The 20,391-nt window shown below is 36.6% G+C and overlaps 1 protein-coding gene across 1 annotated transcript in view; it reads left to right on the top strand.

The window, feature by feature from the left end:
* LOC122432421 (A disintegrin and metallopeptidase domain 3-like) overlaps positions 1 to 20,391 on the top strand; it is a 68,068-nt gene extending 47,677 nt beyond the window's left edge. The window contains exons 10-14 of the mRNA XM_043454326.1: positions 2,195 to 2,318; positions 5,035 to 5,197; positions 11,310 to 11,354; positions 16,949 to 16,993; positions 20,274 to 20,391. Of these exons, the coding sequence (XP_043310261.1) occupies positions 2,195 to 2,318; positions 5,035 to 5,197; positions 11,310 to 11,354; positions 16,949 to 16,993; positions 20,274 to 20,283 (387 nt within the window). The 3' untranslated portion in view covers positions 20,284 to 20,391. The remainder of the gene's footprint in view (positions 1 to 2,194; positions 2,319 to 5,034; positions 5,198 to 11,309; positions 11,355 to 16,948; positions 16,994 to 20,273) is intronic.

Raw genomic sequence — 20,391 nt, 5'->3', positions numbered from 1 at the left:
AGTAGATATAGTGGTCATCTGAGTTAAATTCACACATTCCAGTCCATTTTAGTTCGCTGATTCCTAAAATGTTGACGTTCACTCTTGTCATCTCCTGTTTGACCACTTCCAATTTGCCTTGATTCATGGACCTTATATTCCAAGTTCCTATGCAGTATTACTCTTTATAGCATCGGACTTTACTTCCATCACCAGTCACATCCACAACTGAGTGTTGCTTTTGCTTTGGCTCCATCTCTTCATTCTTTCTAGTGTTAGTTAGTATATACATGTATATATTTATACATAAATATAAATACTGCTTCTAATTGAGTGCATGACTCTGATGTTGGGATAGATTGAAGGCAGAGGGAGAAGGGGATGACCGAGGATGAGATGGTTGGATGGCATCACCAACTCAATGGACATGAGTTTGAACAGGCTCCAGGTATTGCTGAAGGACAGAGAAGCCTAGTGTGTTGCAGTCCTTGGGGTTGGACAAGACTGAGTGACTGAAGTGAACTGAACTGAACTGATAACTGATATATACTAAACACTCACAAACTTTATTTATATTATGCATTACTCATAATCTAATATATTTTTGACAGCAGAGTTCCTTGTCAATTGAAATCTGTCTCAAATCAGTGACTTCAATTTATTTTTCTCTATGGTTCTTTCTGTATTTGAAGTTATTCACTAATGGATTTTGGATAATGTTGAATTTTTATTTAACTATTGTAAATAGTGGTGCAGTGGACCCTGTTCTACATACACCTTGCAGAGTTATTTGATTTCATAAATTGATTACCTTGAAAACTGATAAACCAAATATATGCATAATTTGAATTTTAATAAATATTGCATGTCTTCAGGAAATATTATATCAGTTTTTCTTCACCTATCAGGAGTGAAAACATTTCTTCAAATTCAGGCCAGATGAGCTTCCTAGTTTACTAATATCTTCTCACATGCTAAATTTATTGCTAATTTGCATTTGCTTAATTAATAATAGAGTTTCAGTGTATCTGGTCACATTTTCCATTTGCACTTTTATTTGTCTATCCATTGTGAAATCATCACCTGAACTATAGAAATTCTGTGCCCTATTTAAGATTTTCTAAGCATGCATTTAGCTTTAAAATGGTAGTTAGTATCTCCCATTATCTTGATGCTTCATACTTTTTATAGTAATCCTGGAAAAATTGACCTGTGTGTCTTGTATCAAAATTTACCTCCTATTTACATATCTTATTATTTGCAATTTATTTTATGTTCCATTCCCTTATTATTTAATTTCAATTTAATTTTGCCTGAAATTATCCCTAGATTCCCTATTCTGCTTCTGACCCATCTTTTGATTCATCCATAAGGTCATATTTATAAATATATTCTAGCCTTCCTGTGCTTAGTCACTCAGTCGTGTCTGACTCTTTGTGACCATAGCCTGCCAGGCTCCTCTGTCCTTGGGGATTATCCAGGCAAGAATACTGGAGTGAGCTGCCATGCCCTCCTCCAGGGGATCTTCCCAATCCAGGGATTGAACCTGGGTTTGCTGCATTGCAGGCCTAATTCTTTAACGTCTGAGCTACCAGGGATGCCCAAGAATACTGGAGTGGGTAGCCTATTCCTTCTCCAGGGGATCCTCCCAACCCAAAAGTTGAACTGGGATCTCCTGCATTGCAGGTGGATTCTTTACCAGCTGAGCTACCAGGGAAGCCCCCTAGCCTTCCTATTTTCTAGCAAAATCAATCTTTCCAACTGCACCTGAATAAGTAAGCTTCACCGTTTAATTTTCTCCCCGTGTTTTGTAAAAGTTGACTCTTAACAACAGTTTTATAAAATATCTGGCACAATAATAAATTTCAACTCCTGCTATAATTTTTAGCTTCATAATTTCTATGCCTTTTTAGAAGAGACAGGTATATCAAGAATGTTGTCTACTTTTATTGAAGAGATAAATTAGAGAAACCCTCTGTAGCATTTAAAAAGCACTGAATGGACATTTCTTGCATTGCATTTTATTTTTATAATTATTTTCCACATTACAGTAAAAACAGCCTGTAACATACCAAATTGCATTACTTTAATCATTTGCTTTGGCTCACAATAAATACTAATAAATTAATAAACACTAAAAATAAATATGCAAAAAATGCTAAATTTTTATATGACATAAAAAATGGTCTTCTTCTTTATTTTGGTTTCATTCCAGGTTTGCAATTCTCGCTTAAATTGTCACTGTGATGCTGGATATGTGCCCCCAGATTGTGTGCCAACATCCTCATCACCAGGAGGAAGTATGGATGATGGATTTTGGAATATAGGATCTAGGAAAGGTTAGTAACTAAATCACTGCTCCAACAGAGCCTTCTGTATCCTTACAGCCCCACTGTCTATGTGGCTGTTAATCACTGGACATGTGGAGAATGCAATTAAGGAACTAACATTTTCATTTTATTTTACCTAATGACATGTAAGCAGTCACTTTGTAGTGCTATTATGTATAGCACAGCTATAGATTATGTTGTCAATCAAAATTTTGTATGTGCTTTTAATTCAAATCTAGCCATGAACATTTTAATGTTTCATGTTAATTTTAACCATGGTTTCCCAGATTTTTTTATTTATACAGCAGTTTTCTAGATTTGTTGCTGTTCAGTCACTAAGTTACATTCGACTCTTAGGCGATCCCATGAACTGCATCACTGCCAGGCTTCCCTGTCCTTCACTAGCTCCTAGAGTTTGCTCACATTCATTTCCACTGAGTCAGTAATGGCATCCAACCATCTCATCTTTTGTCGCCCCCTTCTCCTCTTGCCTTCAATCTTTCCCAGCATCAGGGTCTTTTCCAATGAGCAGGCTCATCAGGTGGCCAAAGTATTGCAACTTCAGCATCAGTCCTTCCAGTGAATATTCAGGGTTGATTTCCTTTAGGATTGACTGGTTTGCTCTCCTTGCTGTCCAAGGGACTCTCAAGAGTCTCCTCCAGCACCACAACTCGAAAGCATCAATTCTTCAGCACTCAGCCATCTTTATGGTCCAACTCTCATATCCGTACATGACTACTGGAAAAACAGTTGTCTTGACTAGATGTACCTTTGTCCGCAAATTGATGTCTCTGCTTTTTAATACCCTGTCTAGGTGTGTCATAACTCTCCTTTCAAGGATCAAGTAACTTTTAATTTCATGACTGCTGTCACCATCCCCAGTGATTTTGGAGCCCAAAGAAAGAAAATCTGTCACTGTTACCATTTCTTCCCCTTCTGTTTGGCATGAAGTGATAGGACCAGATGCCAGGATCTTTGTCATCTGAATGTTGAGCTTTAAGCCAACTTTTTCACTCTGCTCTTTCACTCTCATCAAGAGGTTCTTTAATTCCTCTTCACTTTCTGCTGTTGGAGTGGTATCATCTGCATAGGTGAGGTTGTTGATATTTCTCCCAGTGAGAGAGATTCTTAATTCCAACTTGTGATACATCCATCCCAGCATTTTGCATGATGAACTCTGCATATACATTAGAAGTTTGTTGTTTTGCTTTTGTTTTTGTTTTTGTTTGCTTCTTTTAATATTGCAAGGCTAGTATTTAAAATGTCATGCTGTACAAGGGAAAATAAAATTTGGATTCACATACAAAAGTTATTGAAAACCAGATGTTTTTAAATTTATTTTTTAATTGGAGTATAATTGCTTTCCAATGCTGTGTTAGTTTCTGCTGCACAATATGAGTCAGCTAGAAGTATACATATATCCCTTCCCTCTCATCTCCACCCCTCTAGGTCATCACAGAGGCCCGAGCTGAGCTCTCTGTGATATACAGCAGCTTGGTAAATTACTTTGAATCAACATATAATTGGATTGCACCTGTGTTTCAGTGGCACAGATTCTCTTGTCGTTTTGAGAGGGCATTAAATTTGTTTACACTTAATATCATGAGGTGGTGCAGTGGTAAAGAATCCACCTGCCAATGCAGGAGATGCAAGAGAGGTGGGTTCAATCTGTGAGAGGGGAAGATCCAATGAGAAGTGAATGGCAACCCACTCCAGTATTCTTCTCTGAAAAATTTAATGGACAAAAGAACCTGGCAGGCTACAGTCCATGGGGTCACAAAGATTTAGACAATTGAGTGACTGAGCATGCCCATGAATACACACAGTATCATCATAATTGGTTTGGTGGTAATTCTGATTGCCTGATTTATATTTTTTTATTTTAATTTTCTGGTTTATTCCTTTTGCTTATTTGGATCAATTGGCAATAGATTTACTTTTCTAGTTTTACACAATATCTATAATACCAAGAGGACTATCAACTTTATTAATTAATGCAATCAAAATTAAAACAATATCATTTTATACATTTGTTATGTAAATGTAATCTCATCTACTATTACTGTTTCTTTTTAATTAGCCTCAGTTATATCTGTAATTTTCACTAAATAATTTTAAAAATATTTCTTTTTTTTATCTTAAATACTAGTCTTTATTTTTGCACAAAGCAGTGCAAAATGAGGCAGTTCCCCAAAGGGTGACTTGGAACTAGAAAATCCACGCAGAGAGTGAGAGTGTTAGTGTTATTTGCTAAGTCATGTCTGACTTTTTGCAACCCTATGGAGCCTCCCAGACTCCTGTGTCCATGGGATTTCCCAGGCAAGAATACTGGAGTGGGTAGCCATTCCTTTTTCCAGGGGAGGCCTTTTTTTTTTTTTTTTTTGGCTCTATTTTTTAAATAGAGGAATCTGTTAGATGGTAATATCAACCTAATATATTCTAAGTAGCAGTGCAGTATGATAGGAATAGGATAGTATGATAGAATGAAATATGTTAGAATGTATCACATAAATATTAAATATGCATATGAAGATTAAATTGTATATATTTAAAAGAAATATATAATGCACTTTGGGGTACAGTCACAGAAGTTTGGAAAGCACTTTTAAGTTTAAATTTATTTATTCTATGATTATATTATTTGAATTCCAAATTTTTATAATTCAAATTACTAAAATGATTTATATCACTTTTCAAAAGTTAAAAGATATTGTTATGTCTTCAGCTAAAATTACAGACTTGATAAAACGACGTGGTGTCTCTCAAAAAAACAACCTTATGATCAGTGTCTACATTTTCTTGCCTTTCTTCATTTTAACTGCTATCATTGCTCTTAAATGGAATAAAATGAAGATATTCTGGAACAAAGAGGGAACAATAAGTGGGGAGTAAGTAAATACATGGTTTTTTATATTTAATATTTGAAAGGCTTTATGAGAAAATTCAAACGTTATTCAGAAGGTTATAAATATGGACTTGTATGGATTGGCTTAATGTTTGTGTTTTTGTTATGCCTGTGTGTGTGTGTCTGTGTCTGTGTTCTTAGTCTCCCAGTAGTGTCCCACTGTTTGTGAACTCATGAACTGTAGCCCGCCAGGCTCCTGTTTCCATGGGGATTCTCCTGGGAGGAATACTGGAGTGATTTGCCATGCCCTCCTGCAGGGTATCTTCCCAACCCAGGGAACTGAACAGCGGTCTCCAACACCAAGAGCTTCCCTTGTGGCTCAGCTGGTAAAGAATCTGCCTGCAATGCCGGAGACCTGGGTTTGATCCCTGGGTTGGGAAGATCCCCTGGAGAAGGGAAAGGCTACCCACTCCAGTACTCTGGCCTGGAAAAATTCCATGAACTGTATAGGCCATGGGGTCACAAAGAGTAGGACCTGACTGAGCGACTTTCACTTTCACTCCTGCACTGCAGGCAGATTCTTTACCATTTGAGCCACCAAATGATGGCTTATAAGTCACTTATAATGCTTATAAATCTACCAAATGTGTAGAAATATACCAGATCTTTTTTTCAAACTTTAGGCACATGGGTATCCTTCATGTCCATACAGGCCCAGGAACAACTGAATTTACTCAGAAAGTCCTCAGTATCTTTCTAGTAGAAAGCCATGTTGGCTATAAATGCTTTAGATGGTTCCATCTATTTCCTAGGGAACCCCATTTTCCTTGTCCTGACATTTGGTGGTGCCAAGAAGCTAGATTATGTTGGAACATCAAAGAGTTCCAGAAAAAAATCTATTTCTTCTTTATTGACTATGCCAAAACCTTTGACTGTATGGATCACAATAAAGTGTGGAAAATTCTTAAAGTGATGGGAATGCCAGACCACCTGACCTGCATCTTGAGAAATCTGTATGCAGGTCAGGAAGCAACAGTTAGAACAGAATATGGAACAACAGACTGGTTCCAAATAGGAAAACGAGTATGTCAAGGTTGTATATTGTCACCCTGCTTATTTAACTTATGCAGAGTACATCATGAGAAATGCTGGGCTGGATGAAGCACAAGCTGGAATCAAGATTGCCAGGAGAAATATCAATAACCTCATTGATGCAGATGACACCACCATTATGGTAGGAAGTGAAGAAGAACTAAAGACCTTCTTGATGAAAGTGAAAGAGGAGAGTGAAAAAGTAGGCTTAAATCTCAACATTCAGAAAACTAAGATCAGGGCATCTGGTCCCATCATATCATAGCAAATAGATGGGGGAACAGTGGAAACACTGGCTAACTTAATTTTTCTGGACTCCAGAATCACTGCAGATACTGATTGCAGCCATGAAATTAAAAGACTCTTGCTCCTTTGAAGGAAAGTTATGACCAACATAAACAGCATATTAAAAAGAAGAGACATTGCTTTGTCAACAAAGGTCCATCTAGTCAAGGCTATGGTTTTTCCAGTGGTCATATATGAATGTGAGAGTTGGACTATAAAGAAATCTGAGAGCCAAAGAATTGATGCTTTAGAACTGTGGTGTTGGAGAGGACTCTTGAGAGTCCCTTGGACTGCAAGGAGATACAACCAGTCCATCCTAAAGGAGATCAGTCCTGGGTGTTCATTTGAAAGACTGATGTTGAAGCTGAAGCTCCAATACACTGGCCGCCTAATGCAAAGAGCTTATGTATTTGAAAAGACCCTGATGCTGGGAAAGATTGGAGATGGGAGGAGAAGGGGACGACAGAGAATGAGATGGTTGGATGGCATCACCGACTCAATGGACATGAGTTTGGGTAAATCCCGAGAATTGGTGATGGCCAGGGAGGCCTGGTGTGCTGTGCTTCATGAGGTCGCACAGAGTCGGACATGACTGAGCGACTGAACTGAACTGAACTGAATGATGAATAGAGATGGGTCAGCATAGCATATATGGGGCCAGTGACGATGAATTGGAATTGGTGATGGACAGGGAGGCCTGGTGTGCTGTGCTTCATGAGGTCGCACAGAGTCAGACATGACTGAGCGACTGAACTGAACTGAACTGAATGATGAATAGAGATGGGTCAGCATAGCATATATGGGGCCAGTGACGATGAATTGGAATTGGTGATGGACAGGGAGGCCTGGTGTGCTGTGCTTCATGAGGTCGCACAGAGTCAGACATGACTGAGCGACTGAACTGAACTGAACTGAATGATGAATAGAGATGGGTCAGCATAGCATATATGGGGCCAGTGACGATGAATTGGAATTGGTGATGGACAGGGAAACCTGGCATGCTGCAGTCCATGGGGTCGCAGGGATTCAGAAACGACTGAGAGGCTGAACTAAACTGAATGATGATGAATAGTGATGGGGCACCTAAGAATATGGGGAAGGTGAGAAAATATAAGATCACAAAGAGTAAGGGAAAGCACATATGAAGGACATGGCCTATGTTACACCAAATTAATATTGCTCATGTTAAGGTACTTGCTCAGTTTTTCTGTTTCTCAGAACAGAATTTAATTCTTTTTTGAAAATGAGGTATAATTACCATATATGATTTTAGCTTCATGTGCATAATACTTTGTATATAATGTAAAATGATCATAGTAAGTCTAGTTAACATTTGTTACACAGCTGTAAATTTTGGTTTTCCTCCTGATGAGGTCTTTTAAGATCTGCTCTTTTAGAAAGTTTCATATATGCAGTTAGTTATTATTGACTATAGTCAGCATACTGTCAATTATATCCCCATGACATTTATTTTTTAATTAGAAGTTGTCCCTTTTGAACTTATTTACCCGTTTTGCTCATCCCCATTCCCATTACATACGGCAACCACCAATCTATTCTCTGTATCTGTGAGGTTTTTGTTTGTTTTGGTTTTTTTAGATCTACATATAAATGGAATCATACATTGTCTTTCTCTGTCTGATCTTATTTCACATTCATACAGCTTTTTCTTTACTGTAGCACAAATATAGTTCACTATTAGCTTAGTAAATATTTAGGAAGTTGAGAATGCAGAAGTAAGTGTAAAGAATGGGTCTCGTTTCTTCATTGTAAAGTAAATCATTTTTGTTTCTCATGTGTTTATCAGAGATAAAATGTTATAAAATTTCTATCAGCACCTCTGCTTACCAAGTAAGTTAATCTTAGTTTTGAACATGTTAGCAGCAACCAGTAAATTCAGGGCAGTATTCTGCATGATTCATATGGGAATTTATATAATCATTCAATTGTTATAAATTGATTTTGTTGAATGATAATTGGCATAAGTCTTCCTGGGCTCTTATTTAAGACACCTACGAAAAATCTGAATAGTCGCAAAGCTGAACCTAACTTCTGGAGGAAATGGTATACTTAGATATCACTGACCATAAATAACAAGATCTGCCTAAGTTTTAAGAGCATCAGTCAATTGTTTCAGGGCTACAAGGGCAGGCAATGATGTAGGGCTGAAACACAAACGGGTAGCAAGGAACCGGATGCCTGTGAACCTGGTCATTCTCTCCGTCACCCAAAGGCTTTGATGACTGACATCATCTCTTCTTGTCTATGTCCATTCTCTCCAAAATAACTGCTCTGCTTCAAATGGCCCAGAGTACCGCTCTCAACCATTCTAGTTTCATTTTCAAGTAAAAATCCTAGTAATCTCTCAAAACCAGTACCTGTTAGTTAAGAGACATCACGAGACAGAGAGAAATAGCTTAAACAAGTGTCCTGTCAGGATTTATAATCCCAAGTTAGATGTTCAAACCTGATTTTTACCATCTGTAGCCAAAGAATTGTAGCCATTACAAGGAAACTTTACACCATAATATTACTCTTCAACAAGAACTGAGTGTGTATAGGAGCCAAAGGAAAAATGGAGGTTGTGTGAATACCACAAAGTGTAAACAGACATAACTGAAAGAGAGGCCTCAGTAAGGAGCTCATTAACAGAAGTGAGATAACTATTCACATAGTTATTTGATAGAAATAATATAATTGAAGTCATGATAACTTAAGAATTCATGTGTAAATTGTCTTTAACTTTGGAGAAGCATTATCATAGATATTTTAATATTTCAATCCATCTTCCATGTAGATAACATAGAGAAATGTAATAGAAGGACTTAAGTTTGAAATTTTTAAACTGCTTAACATATTTAGTTTTCAACTTCTGATTTTATGTTGGAGTATAGCAGATTAACAATGTTGTAACAGTTTCAGCTAGATAGCAAAGGGACTCGGTCATACATATGCATGTGTCTATTCTCCCACAAACTCCCCTCCCATCCAGGCTGCCACATTACATTGAGCAGAGCTCAATGTACTATACAGTAGGGCCTACATGGTTATTCATTTTAAATATAGCAGTGTGTACATATCCATCCCAAACTCCCTATCTGGGCTTTCCCCTTATCCTTCCCCCCTGGAAGCCATAAGTTCACTCTCTAAGTTTGTAAGTCTGTTTCTGTTTGTAAATGAGTTCATTTAGACACTGAACTTAAAGGATGTCATACAATATTTTTCCTTCTCTGTCTGACTTACTTCACATAAGATGACAATCTCTAGGTCCATCCAACATGCTGCAAATTGTTTAATTTCTTTCTTTTTGATGGCTGAGTAAAATATTCCATTGTATGTATGTTCCACATTTCCTTTATCTGTTCTTCTGTTGATGGATGTTTAGGTTGTATCCATATCTTTGCTGTTGTAAATAGTGCTACAAAGAAAAATATCTGCTAATCAATCAGTGTGATGTACCACATTAACAAAGTGAAGAATAAAAGCCATATGATCATCTCAGTATATGCCACAAAAGCTTTTGACAGACTCAACACCATTTATGATAAAACTCTCCAGAAAGTGGGGATAGAGGGAACATATCTCAAAATAATAAATGCCATATATGACAAACCTACAGCTAACATCATATGCAATGGTTAAAAGCTGAAAGCCTTTCCTCTGAGATCAGGAAGAAGACAAGGATGTCCACTGTCACCACTTTTATTCAATAGTTTCGGAAGTTCTAGCTATGGCAATCAGAGAAGAAAAAGAAATAAAGGGAATCTTAATTGGAAAGCAAGAAGTTAAACTGTCACTGTTTGCAGATGACATGATGCTCTACATAGAAGATCTTAAAGATGCTATGACAAAACTACTAGAGCTCATCAATGAATTTGTTAAAGTTCCAAGTTATGAAATTAATACACAGAAATCTCTTGCATTTATATACACTAACAGTGAAAGATCAGAAGGAAAATTTCAAGAGATAATTTCATTGACTATCACATCACTAAAGTAAAATACCTAAGAATAAACCTATCTAAGGAGACAAATGACCTATACTCCTTAAACTATAAGATGCTGATGAAAGAAATTGAAGAAAACAGAAACAAATGCAAAGACATACCATGTTTATCAATTGGAAAAGTCAATATGTCAAAATGAATATACTACCTAAGGCAATCTATAGATTCTGTGCAATCTCTATCAAATTTTCTGTGGAATTTTTCAGAGCTAAAACAAGAAAACCTTAAAATTTGTATAGAGACACAAAAGACCCCAACTAGCCAAAGCAATCTTGAGAAAGAAAAATGGAGCTGGAGAAATCAGCCTCCCTGACTTCAGGTTATACTACAAAGCTATAGTCACCAAAACAGTATGGTACTGACATGGAAATACAGATCAGTGGAACAGGATAGAAAGCCTTGAAATAAACCCATGCACCTATGGTCAAGTAATCAAAAACAAAAGAAGCAAAAATATACAATGTCTCTATACAATATACAGTCTCTTCAACAAATGGTGCTAGGAAAATTGGGAAGTTTCATGTAAAAAAAATAATTTTAGATAATTCTTTAAATCATTCACAAAAATAAGTTTAACATATTTAAAAGTTAGGCTACCATTGGTAAATATACACCAGTAGGATATATGATCCCTAAATGGGATATAGGAAGAAAAGTGGATATTGGTACATATTAACTGAGTAATTAGTAAAAGTCTATCTGTTTTTGTTTTCTTGAGTTTAAGGTTACAGTGTTTCCTAACTTTAAAACAATTCTATTTCTTTCATTCAGATCTCCATCAGAAATCGGCAGTAGTAACAGCAGTCAGTCTTACAGGTAAAGGTGAAGTAAAATAGTCAAATTATTGGCAAAATGATATAATTCATTAAATATTTTAAAACATATTTTAACAGTACTTCAGTATAGGAAATATGTTATTTCCATTTATTGCTTCCAATTATTTTATCATTTTGATATCCACTCGTTACTACCATATACTAAAAGAAAGACTAAAACAAAGCATTTAGTGTTGATATTACTTTATACTTCTATGTAAAAATTTCATGTTACCTCACATTATCCAGATTCATTAGCCACAAGTTTTGTAAAAAGAAATGACTTTAAAGAGATTTTAAGTGCATTCTTGAAATATTTATGAGCAATCATGTATTTGTTTGGTGTATTTAAGACACCAATCTGTGTTAACAAATTGTCTAAATGAGAGTATTATACACATTGTCTCCCAACACTTGTATTTCTGCCTCATTAACTACCTGGGTATTGGTCATCTTTGTTTAGAAATAAGAAAACAGATATAAAAAAATGTAAGTAATTCCCCACGTGTATAGAATGGTAGTAAGTTTTTGAGTTTGAGATAATCAGACGCCAGGGTTGAAACTCTTAAAAGTAAAATTGTTAGTCTCTCAATTGTGTCCGATTCTTTGTGACCCCATGGACTGTAGCCCTCCAGGCTCCTCTTCCCATGGGGATTCTCCTGGCAGGAATACTGGAGTGATTTGCCATGCCCTCCTGCAGGGTATCTTCCCAACCCAGGGAACTGAACAGGGGTCTCCAGCACCAAGGGCTTCACTTGTGGCTCAGTTGGTAAAAACTCCGCCTGCAATGCCGGAGACCTGGGTTTGATCCCTGGGTTGGGAAGATCCCCTGGAGAAGGGAAAGGCTACCCACTCCAGTACTCTGGCCTGGAAAAATTCCATGAACTGTATAGGCCATGGGGTCACAAAGAGTAGGACCTGACTGAGCGACTTTCACTTTCACTCCTGCACTGCAGGCAGATTCTTTACCATTTGAGCTACCAAATGATGGCTTATAAGTCACTTATAATACTTATAATTCTACCAAATGTGTAGAAATATACCAGATCTTTTTTTCAAACTTTAGGCACATGGGTATCCTTCATGTCCATACAGGCCCAGGAACAACTGAATTTACTCAGTAAATCCTCAGTATCTTTCTAATAGAAAGCCATGTTGGCTATAAATGCTTTAGATGGTTCCATCTATTTCCTAGGGAACCCCATTTTCCTTGTCCTGACATTTGGTGGTGCCAAGAAGCTAGAATATGCTGGAATGTCAAAGAGTTCCAGAAAAACATCTATTTCTGCCTTATTGACTATGCCAAAACCTTTGACTCTATGGATCACAATAAAGTGTGGAAAATTCTTAAAGTGATGGGAATACCAGACCACCTGATCTGCCTCTTGAGAAACCTGTATGCAGGTCAGGAAGCAACAGTTAGAACTGAACATGGAACAACAGACTGGTTCCAAACAGGAATAGGAGTACATCAAGGTTGTATATTGTCACCCCGCTTATTTAATTTATATGCAGAGTACATCATGAGAAATGCTGGGCTGGATGAAGCACAAGCTGGAATCAAGATTGCTGGGAGAAATATCAATAACTTCAGATAGGAGCTTTCTGCCCTGTGGCAGAAAGTGAAGAACTTAGGAGCTTCTTGATAAAAGTGAAAGAGGAGAGTGAAAAAGTTGGCTTAAAGCTCAACGTTCAGAAAACTAAGATCATGGCCTCTGGTCCCATCACTTCATGGCAAATAGATGGAGAAACAGTGGAAACAGATGTAAAGACATACCATGTTTATCAATTGGAAAATTCAATAATGATTTAGATAACTCTTTAAATATTTCACAAAAATATGTTTAACATAGTTAAAAGTGAGGCTACCATTGTTAAATATACACCAGTAGAATATATGATCCCTGAATGGGATATAGGAAGAAAAATGAACATTGGTACATTTAACTGAGTAATTAGTAAAAGTCTATCTGTTTTTGTTTTCTTGAGTTTATTTCAGATTACAATGTTCCCTAACTTTTTTTTTCCATTTATTTTTATTAGTTGGAGGCTAATTACTTTACAATATTGTAGTGGTCTTTGCCATACATTGACATGAATCAGCCATGAATTTACATGTGTTCCCCATCCTGAACCCCCTTCCCACCTCGCTCCCCATCCCATCCCTCTGGGTCATCCCAGTGCACCAGCCAGGAGCACTTGTCTCATGCATCCAACCTGGACTGCTGATCTGTTTCACACTTGATAATATATATGTTTCAATGCTATTCTCAGAGATCATCCCACCCTCACCTTCTCCCATAGAGTCCAAAACTCTGTTCTATACATCTGTGTCTCTTTTTCTGTCTTGCATATAGGGTTATCATTACCATCTTTCTAAATTCAATATATGTGCGTTAGTATACTGTATTAGTCTTTGTCTTTCTGGCTTACTTCACTCTGTATAAAGGGCTCCAGTTTTATCCATCTTATTAGAACTGATTCAAATATATTCTTTTTAATGGCTGAGTAATATTCCATAGTGTATATGTACCACAGATTTCTTATCCATTTGTCTGCTGATGGGCATCTAGGTTGCTTCCATGTCCTGGCTATTATAAACAGTGCTGCGATGAACATTGGGGTGCACGTGTCTCTTTCAGATCTGGGTTCCTTGGTGTGTATGCCCAGGAGTGGGATTGCTGGGTCATATGGCAGTTCTATTTCCAGTTTTTTAAGGAATCTCCATACTGTTCTCCACAGTGGCTGTACTAGTTTACATTCCCACCAACACTGTAAAAGTGTTCCCTTTTCTCCACACCCTCTCCAGCATTTATTGCTTGTAGACTTTTGGATAGCAGCCATCCTGATTGGCGTGTAATGGTACCTCATTGAGGTTCTGATTTGCATTTCTCTGATAATGAGTGATGTTGAGCAATTTTCATCTGTTTGTTAGCTATCTGTATGTCTTCTTTGGAGAAATGTCTGTTTAGATCTTTGGCCCATTTTTTGATTGGGTCATTTATTTTTCTGGAATTGAGCTGCAGGAGTTGCTTGTATATTTTTGAGATTAATCCTTTGTCTGTTTCTTCATTTGCTATTATTTTCTCCCAATCTGAGGGCTGTCTTTTCACCTTACTTATAGTTTCCTTTGTTGTGCAAAAGCTTTTAAGTTTCATTAGGCCCCATTTGTTTATTTTTGCTTTTATTTCCAATATTCTGGGAGGTGGGTCATAGAGGATCTTGCTGTGATTTATGTCGGAGAGTGTTTTGCCTATGTTCTCCTCTAGGAGTTTTATAGTTTCTGGTCTTACATTTAGATCTTTAATCCATTTTGAGTTTATTTTTGTGTATGGTGTTAGAAAGTGTTCTAGTTTCATTCTTTTACAAGTGGTTGACCAGTTTTCCCAGCACCACTTGTTAAAGAGGTTGTCTTTTTCCATTGTATATCCTTGCCTCCTTTGTCAAAGATAAGGTGTCCATAGGTTCGTGGATTTATCTCTGGGCTTTCTATTTTGTTCCATTGATCTATATTTCTGTCTTTGTGCCAGTACCATACTGTCTTGATGACTGTGGCTTTGTAGTAGAGCCTGAAGTCAGGCAGGTTGATTCCTCCAGTTCCATTCTTTTTTTCTCAAGATTGTTTTGGCTATTCGAGGTTTTTTGGATTTCCATACAAAATGTGAAATTATTTGTTCTAGTTCTGTAAAGAATACTGTTGGTAGCTTGATAGGGATTTCATTGAATCTATAGATTGCTTTGGCTAGTGTACTCATTTCCACAATATTGATTCTTCCAATCCAAGAACTCGGTATATTTCTCCGTCTATTTGTGTCCTCTTTGATTTCTTTCATCAGTGTTTTATAGTTTTCTATGTATAGGTCTTTTGTTTCCTAAATCAGAGGGATCGGGTAGAGAGGGAGGTGGGAGGGGGGATTGGGATGGGGAATACATGTAAATCCATGGCTAATTCATGTCAATGTATGACAAAAACCACTACAATATTGTAAAATAATTAGCCTCCAACTAATAAAAATTTTTTAAAAAATTAGAAGAAATCCGAAAAGAAATCAAAATATACAGAGAAACGAATGAAAATGAAAACACAACAACCCAAAACCTATGGGACACTGTAAAAGCAGTGCTAAAGGGAAGGTTCATAGCATTACAGGCTTACCTCAAGAAACAAGAAAAAAGTCAAATAAATAACCTATTAACTACACCTAAAGCAACTAGAGAAGGAAGAAATGAAGAACCTCAGGGTTAGTAGAAGGAAAGAAATCTTAAAAATTAGGGCAGAAATAAATGCAAAAGAAGCAAAAGAGACCATAGCAAAAATAAACAAAGCTAAAAGCTGGTTTTTTGAACAGATAAACAAAATTGACAAACCGTTAGCAAGACAGATCAAGAAACAAAGGGAGAAGAACCAAATCAACAAAATTAGAAATGAAAATGGAGAGATCACAACAGATAACACTGAAATTCAAAGGATCATAAAAGACTACTACCAGCAGCTCTATGCCAATAAAATGGACAACTTGGAAGAAATGGACAAATTCTTAGAAAAGTATAACTTCCCAAAACTGAACCAGGAAGAAATAAAAGATCTTAACAGACCCATAACAAGCAAGGAAATCAAAACTGTAATCAGAAATCTTCCAGCAAACAAAAGCTCAGGACCAGATGGCTTCACAGCTGAATTCTACCAAAAATTTAGAGAACTAACACCTATCTTACTCAAATTCTTCCAGAAAATTTCAGAACAAGGTAAATTTCCAAACTTATTCTATGAGGCCACCATCACCCTAATTCCAAAGCCAAACAAAGATGCCACAAAAAAAAAGAAAACTACAGGCCAATATCACTGATGAACATAGATGCAAAAATCCTGAACAAAATTCTAGCAAACAGAATCCAACAACATATTAAAATGATCATACATCATGACCAAATGGGCTTTATCCCAGGAATGCAAGCATTCTTTAATATCTGCAAATCAATCAATGTAATACACCACATTAACAAATTGAAAGATAAAAACCATATGATTATCTCAATAGATGCAGAAAAAGCCTTTGACAAAATTGAACATCCATTTATGATAAAAACTCTCCAGAAAGCAGGAACAGAAGGTACATATATCAACATAATAAAAGCTATATATGACAAACCCACAGCAAACATTATCCTCAATGGTGAAAAATTGAAAGCATTTCCCCTAAGATCAGGAACAAGACAAGGGTGCCCATTCTCACCACTACTATTCAACATAGTTTTGGAAGTTTTGGCCACAGCAATCAGAGCAGAAAAAGAAATAAAAGGAATTCAGATAGGAAAAGAAGAAGTGAAACTCTCACTGTTTGCAGATGACATGATCCTCTACATAGAAAACCCTAAAGACTCTACCAGAAAACTACTAGAGCTAATCAATGAATACAGTAAAGTTGCAGAATATAAAATTAGCACACAGAAATCCCTTGAATTCCTATACACTAACAATGAGAAAACAGAAAGAGAAATTAAGGAAACAATACCATTCACCATTGCAACAAAAAGAATAAAATACTTAGGAATATATCTTCCTAACTTTAAAACAATTCTATTTCTTTCATTCAGATCTCCATCAGAAATCGGCAGTAGTAACAGCAGTCAGTCTTACAGGTAAAGGTGAAGTAAAATAGTCAAATTATTGGCAAAAAGATATAATTCATTAAATATTTTAAAACATATTTTAAGAGTACTTCAGTATAGGAAATATAGTATTTCCATTTATTGTTTCCAATTATTTCATCATTTTGATATCCAGTCGTTACTATCATATACTAAAAGAAAGACTAAAACAAAGCATTTGGTGTTGATATTACTTTATACTTCTATAGAAACATTTCATGTTACCTCACATTATCCAGATTCATTAGCCACAAGTTTTGTAAAAAGAAATGACTTTAAAGAGATTTTAAGTGCATTCTTAAAATATTTATGAGCAATCATGTATTTGTTTGGTGTATTTAAGACACCAATCTGTGTTAACAAATTGTCTAAATGAGAGTTTTATATACATTGTCTCCCAACACTTGTATTTCTTCCTCATTAACTCCCTGGGTATTGGTCTCCTTAGTTTAGAAATAAGAAAACAGATATAAAAAATGTAAGTAATTCCCCACGTGTATAGAATGGTAGTAAGTTTTTGAGTTTGAGATAATCAGACTCCAGGGTTGAGACTATTAAAAGTGAAAGTGTTAGTCACTCAGTTGTGTCCGACTCTTTGCGACCCAATGGACTGTAGCCTGACAGGCTCCTCTGTCCTTGGATATCTCAAGGCAAGAATATTGGAAGGGGTAGCCATTTCCTTCTCCAGGGTATTCACTACCCAGGGATTGAGCCCAGGTCTCCTGCATTATAGGTGAATTCTTTACCATCTGAGCCACCAGCAAAGTCCTGAAACTCTTAAGAACTCCACAACTTTGCCACATATTTTCTGATATAAGACTGGGGATGGGAATGGTATTTACATTTATTGAGGACCTAGTAGATGCCAGGCAAATGCTAAAATGTGCTCACTCTCCAAGGCAGAAGAATAATTCTTTATAAGACGAGATAAAGAAGGCTTTGGTATACTGTGTTAATATTCCTAAGTTAAATGCATAAAGAAATCATGATATATGATATTTCACATATTAGACTTCACTGGGAGTAAACGAAAAAAATCAGAAACTCTTCTAAGAATGAGATCACAAGTTCATCTCCTTACTTACCTGCCATATGTGACCATGATGGAGAATAAAGTCAGTGGATCTCTATTTCCTTTTCTGCCACCAAAGAAAATATTTATAACTCGTAGCCTCAATGTAAAGTACTCTTATTTCTGCCTAGAGTAGCCTCTACCTCTTCTCTCAGCAAGTTATTAAAAGCCCACATCTTAGGTGACGATTTTGGCCCTTGGCTGTCTTCTTCTCATGTCCTACAATCGTCGTTTTGCCATGATGCTGAGTGCCTTCACCTGCACTCCTCACCTCCACACAACTTCACTCATTTTCTCCTGGAGTGATACACTGAGTTCTCCATCTCCTGGATTGTTTTTTCCAACTCAAGTCATAGCTTCAATCTCATGCTTTCATTTGCTTTTTTTTCCCTGTTTCTCACAGTCTTCTACTGCCAGCTATACTTTATGGTTATATTAAGGACTTGCCTCCAGAATTTGACACATTCATTCCATAAAAGTATTTTATAAGTTGATTGTAAAGTGTGCTGAAAGGTAATTCATTATATGGAAAAGATGAGAGAAGGAGGAACTGAGGAGCAATTTTAAATATGGCCGACTGAGTAGGCCCTGTTGAGCAAGTGATGTGTCAGTGATGAATTGAAGGGAGGTACAAATAATTATGCAGCTTAGATGTTTGAAAGGAGTCACCTGGGTCAACTCACAGAAGGTTTTTATTTGGATGCAGGGCAACAAGAGAGGAATACAGGCATACACTGGGGACCAGAGAGACACCTCCAGCACAAAGTTCCTTATTTTAAATTGTAAACAGTCCATCATAAATCCAACTGGCCTTATCTCAGCCAAAAGAGAAGCCAGGTATTCAGACTTTCCCACAGGCAAAGAGAGCTACCCATGGGTAGATTCACAGCTCCACTGCAGCTGGAAACCACCTCTCTCTCACCCAGGCATCGAGCTGGCAGGGCTATCCATGCATGCACCTGGGTAGGAGCTTTTCAAGCACGTGAATGATCTAATGAAAAGAAAATAAAAAATAAAAACCCCAGGACTGATCCAGGAGATAAAGGATGTTACCTCACATCAAGGATAATAAAGATGGTCTTAAGAATACATTTTGAATGTGAACCAATAGAGTGAGTTGACAGTTTGAATGTAGAGTATAAGAAACAGTGCTTAAGTGATGTTCATTGCTTTTAGAGCAGGAAGACAGCAAGGCTACATAGTTAACCCAGAGCTCTCTGTTCCTAAACGTACACTCTTAAGATATTTTTAAAAATTACTTTACAGCTTGTGGATTACGAAAGAGAAGATTTGCATAGGTAATCATGAGCCAAGACAGGTGTCTGATATGCCATGAAAGAAAGGTTACATTTTCTCATTTATCTGAATAGGAATGTAGTTGAAGTATTTTTGACGTGGTAAAGGAGGATTTAGCATGATATAGTCTGCTTTTTACAAGTTTCACTGGGATAAATTAGGAGAAAATGCAGTCAGATTTAGTCAGAATGGAGAATAATTTAACAAAATTAACAGTAAAATCGTGAAGAGGGCAGGGCTGGATAAGATGGAAAGAATAACAAAGTGTTGAGAGACCTAACAGGAGTAGAGCTGGTTGAAGTGCTGACTGGCTGTATGTATTTGGTTTAGAATAAAAGATATCTACAAAGACTTAAACAGTCTGACACAATGGATAATGATACCTTTTACTACTGACATACTGTACAGCAGGTGAGAACCAGTTTGGTGTTGGAGTGATGAAGTAGAAGGAAGTAAAAAAGGAGTTTGTTTTGAAGATATGTGTGTGGGACACCTGTCAGAGAGGCACAGAGGACTATTGGAAGTTCTCTTCTTCCATATACAAAAACAGAGAAAATAATCATTATTAATAATAATGATTATTATTCCCTCTTCACAGGTTGTATTGCTCATGATTTTCTTTGACTCATATAAAACTTGTGTAAATGAGACATATATTAACACTAGTTTATACTATTGACGTCTAACATGCCTATCACAGATCATTTAGGGGAGAAAAATGAAAAGAAACAAAAAACATTTGGGTTTGCAAATTGTATGGAGCACAGACATAAATTGTGACAGTATAAATCGTCTTTGTATACTATTTAATTGATATGCATGTAGCTGTGAAGTGAAATTAGAAAGCTTTTATTAACAACTTCTAAAATGTAGCATTTCTATTTTTCTATATTTCTTTTACAGCAGTGACTAAACAAACAAACAAAAAACCACAGCTTGGAGAAAAGATATTAGCAAGAAACTGGCATGATTCAAGAACAAAGAAAAAAAAAAAAAACTTCTCTTCTTCCTTTTGTGATGG

The sequence above is a fragment of the Cervus canadensis genome, chromosome 31, assembly GCF_019320065.1.
Source record: "Cervus canadensis isolate Bull #8, Minnesota chromosome 31, ASM1932006v1, whole genome shotgun sequence".
Taxonomy (NCBI): Eukaryota; Metazoa; Chordata; class Mammalia; order Artiodactyla; family Cervidae; genus Cervus; species Cervus canadensis.
The sequence above is the reverse complement of the archived record's forward strand: the minus strand, read 5'-3'. Positions and strand labels throughout refer to the sequence as shown.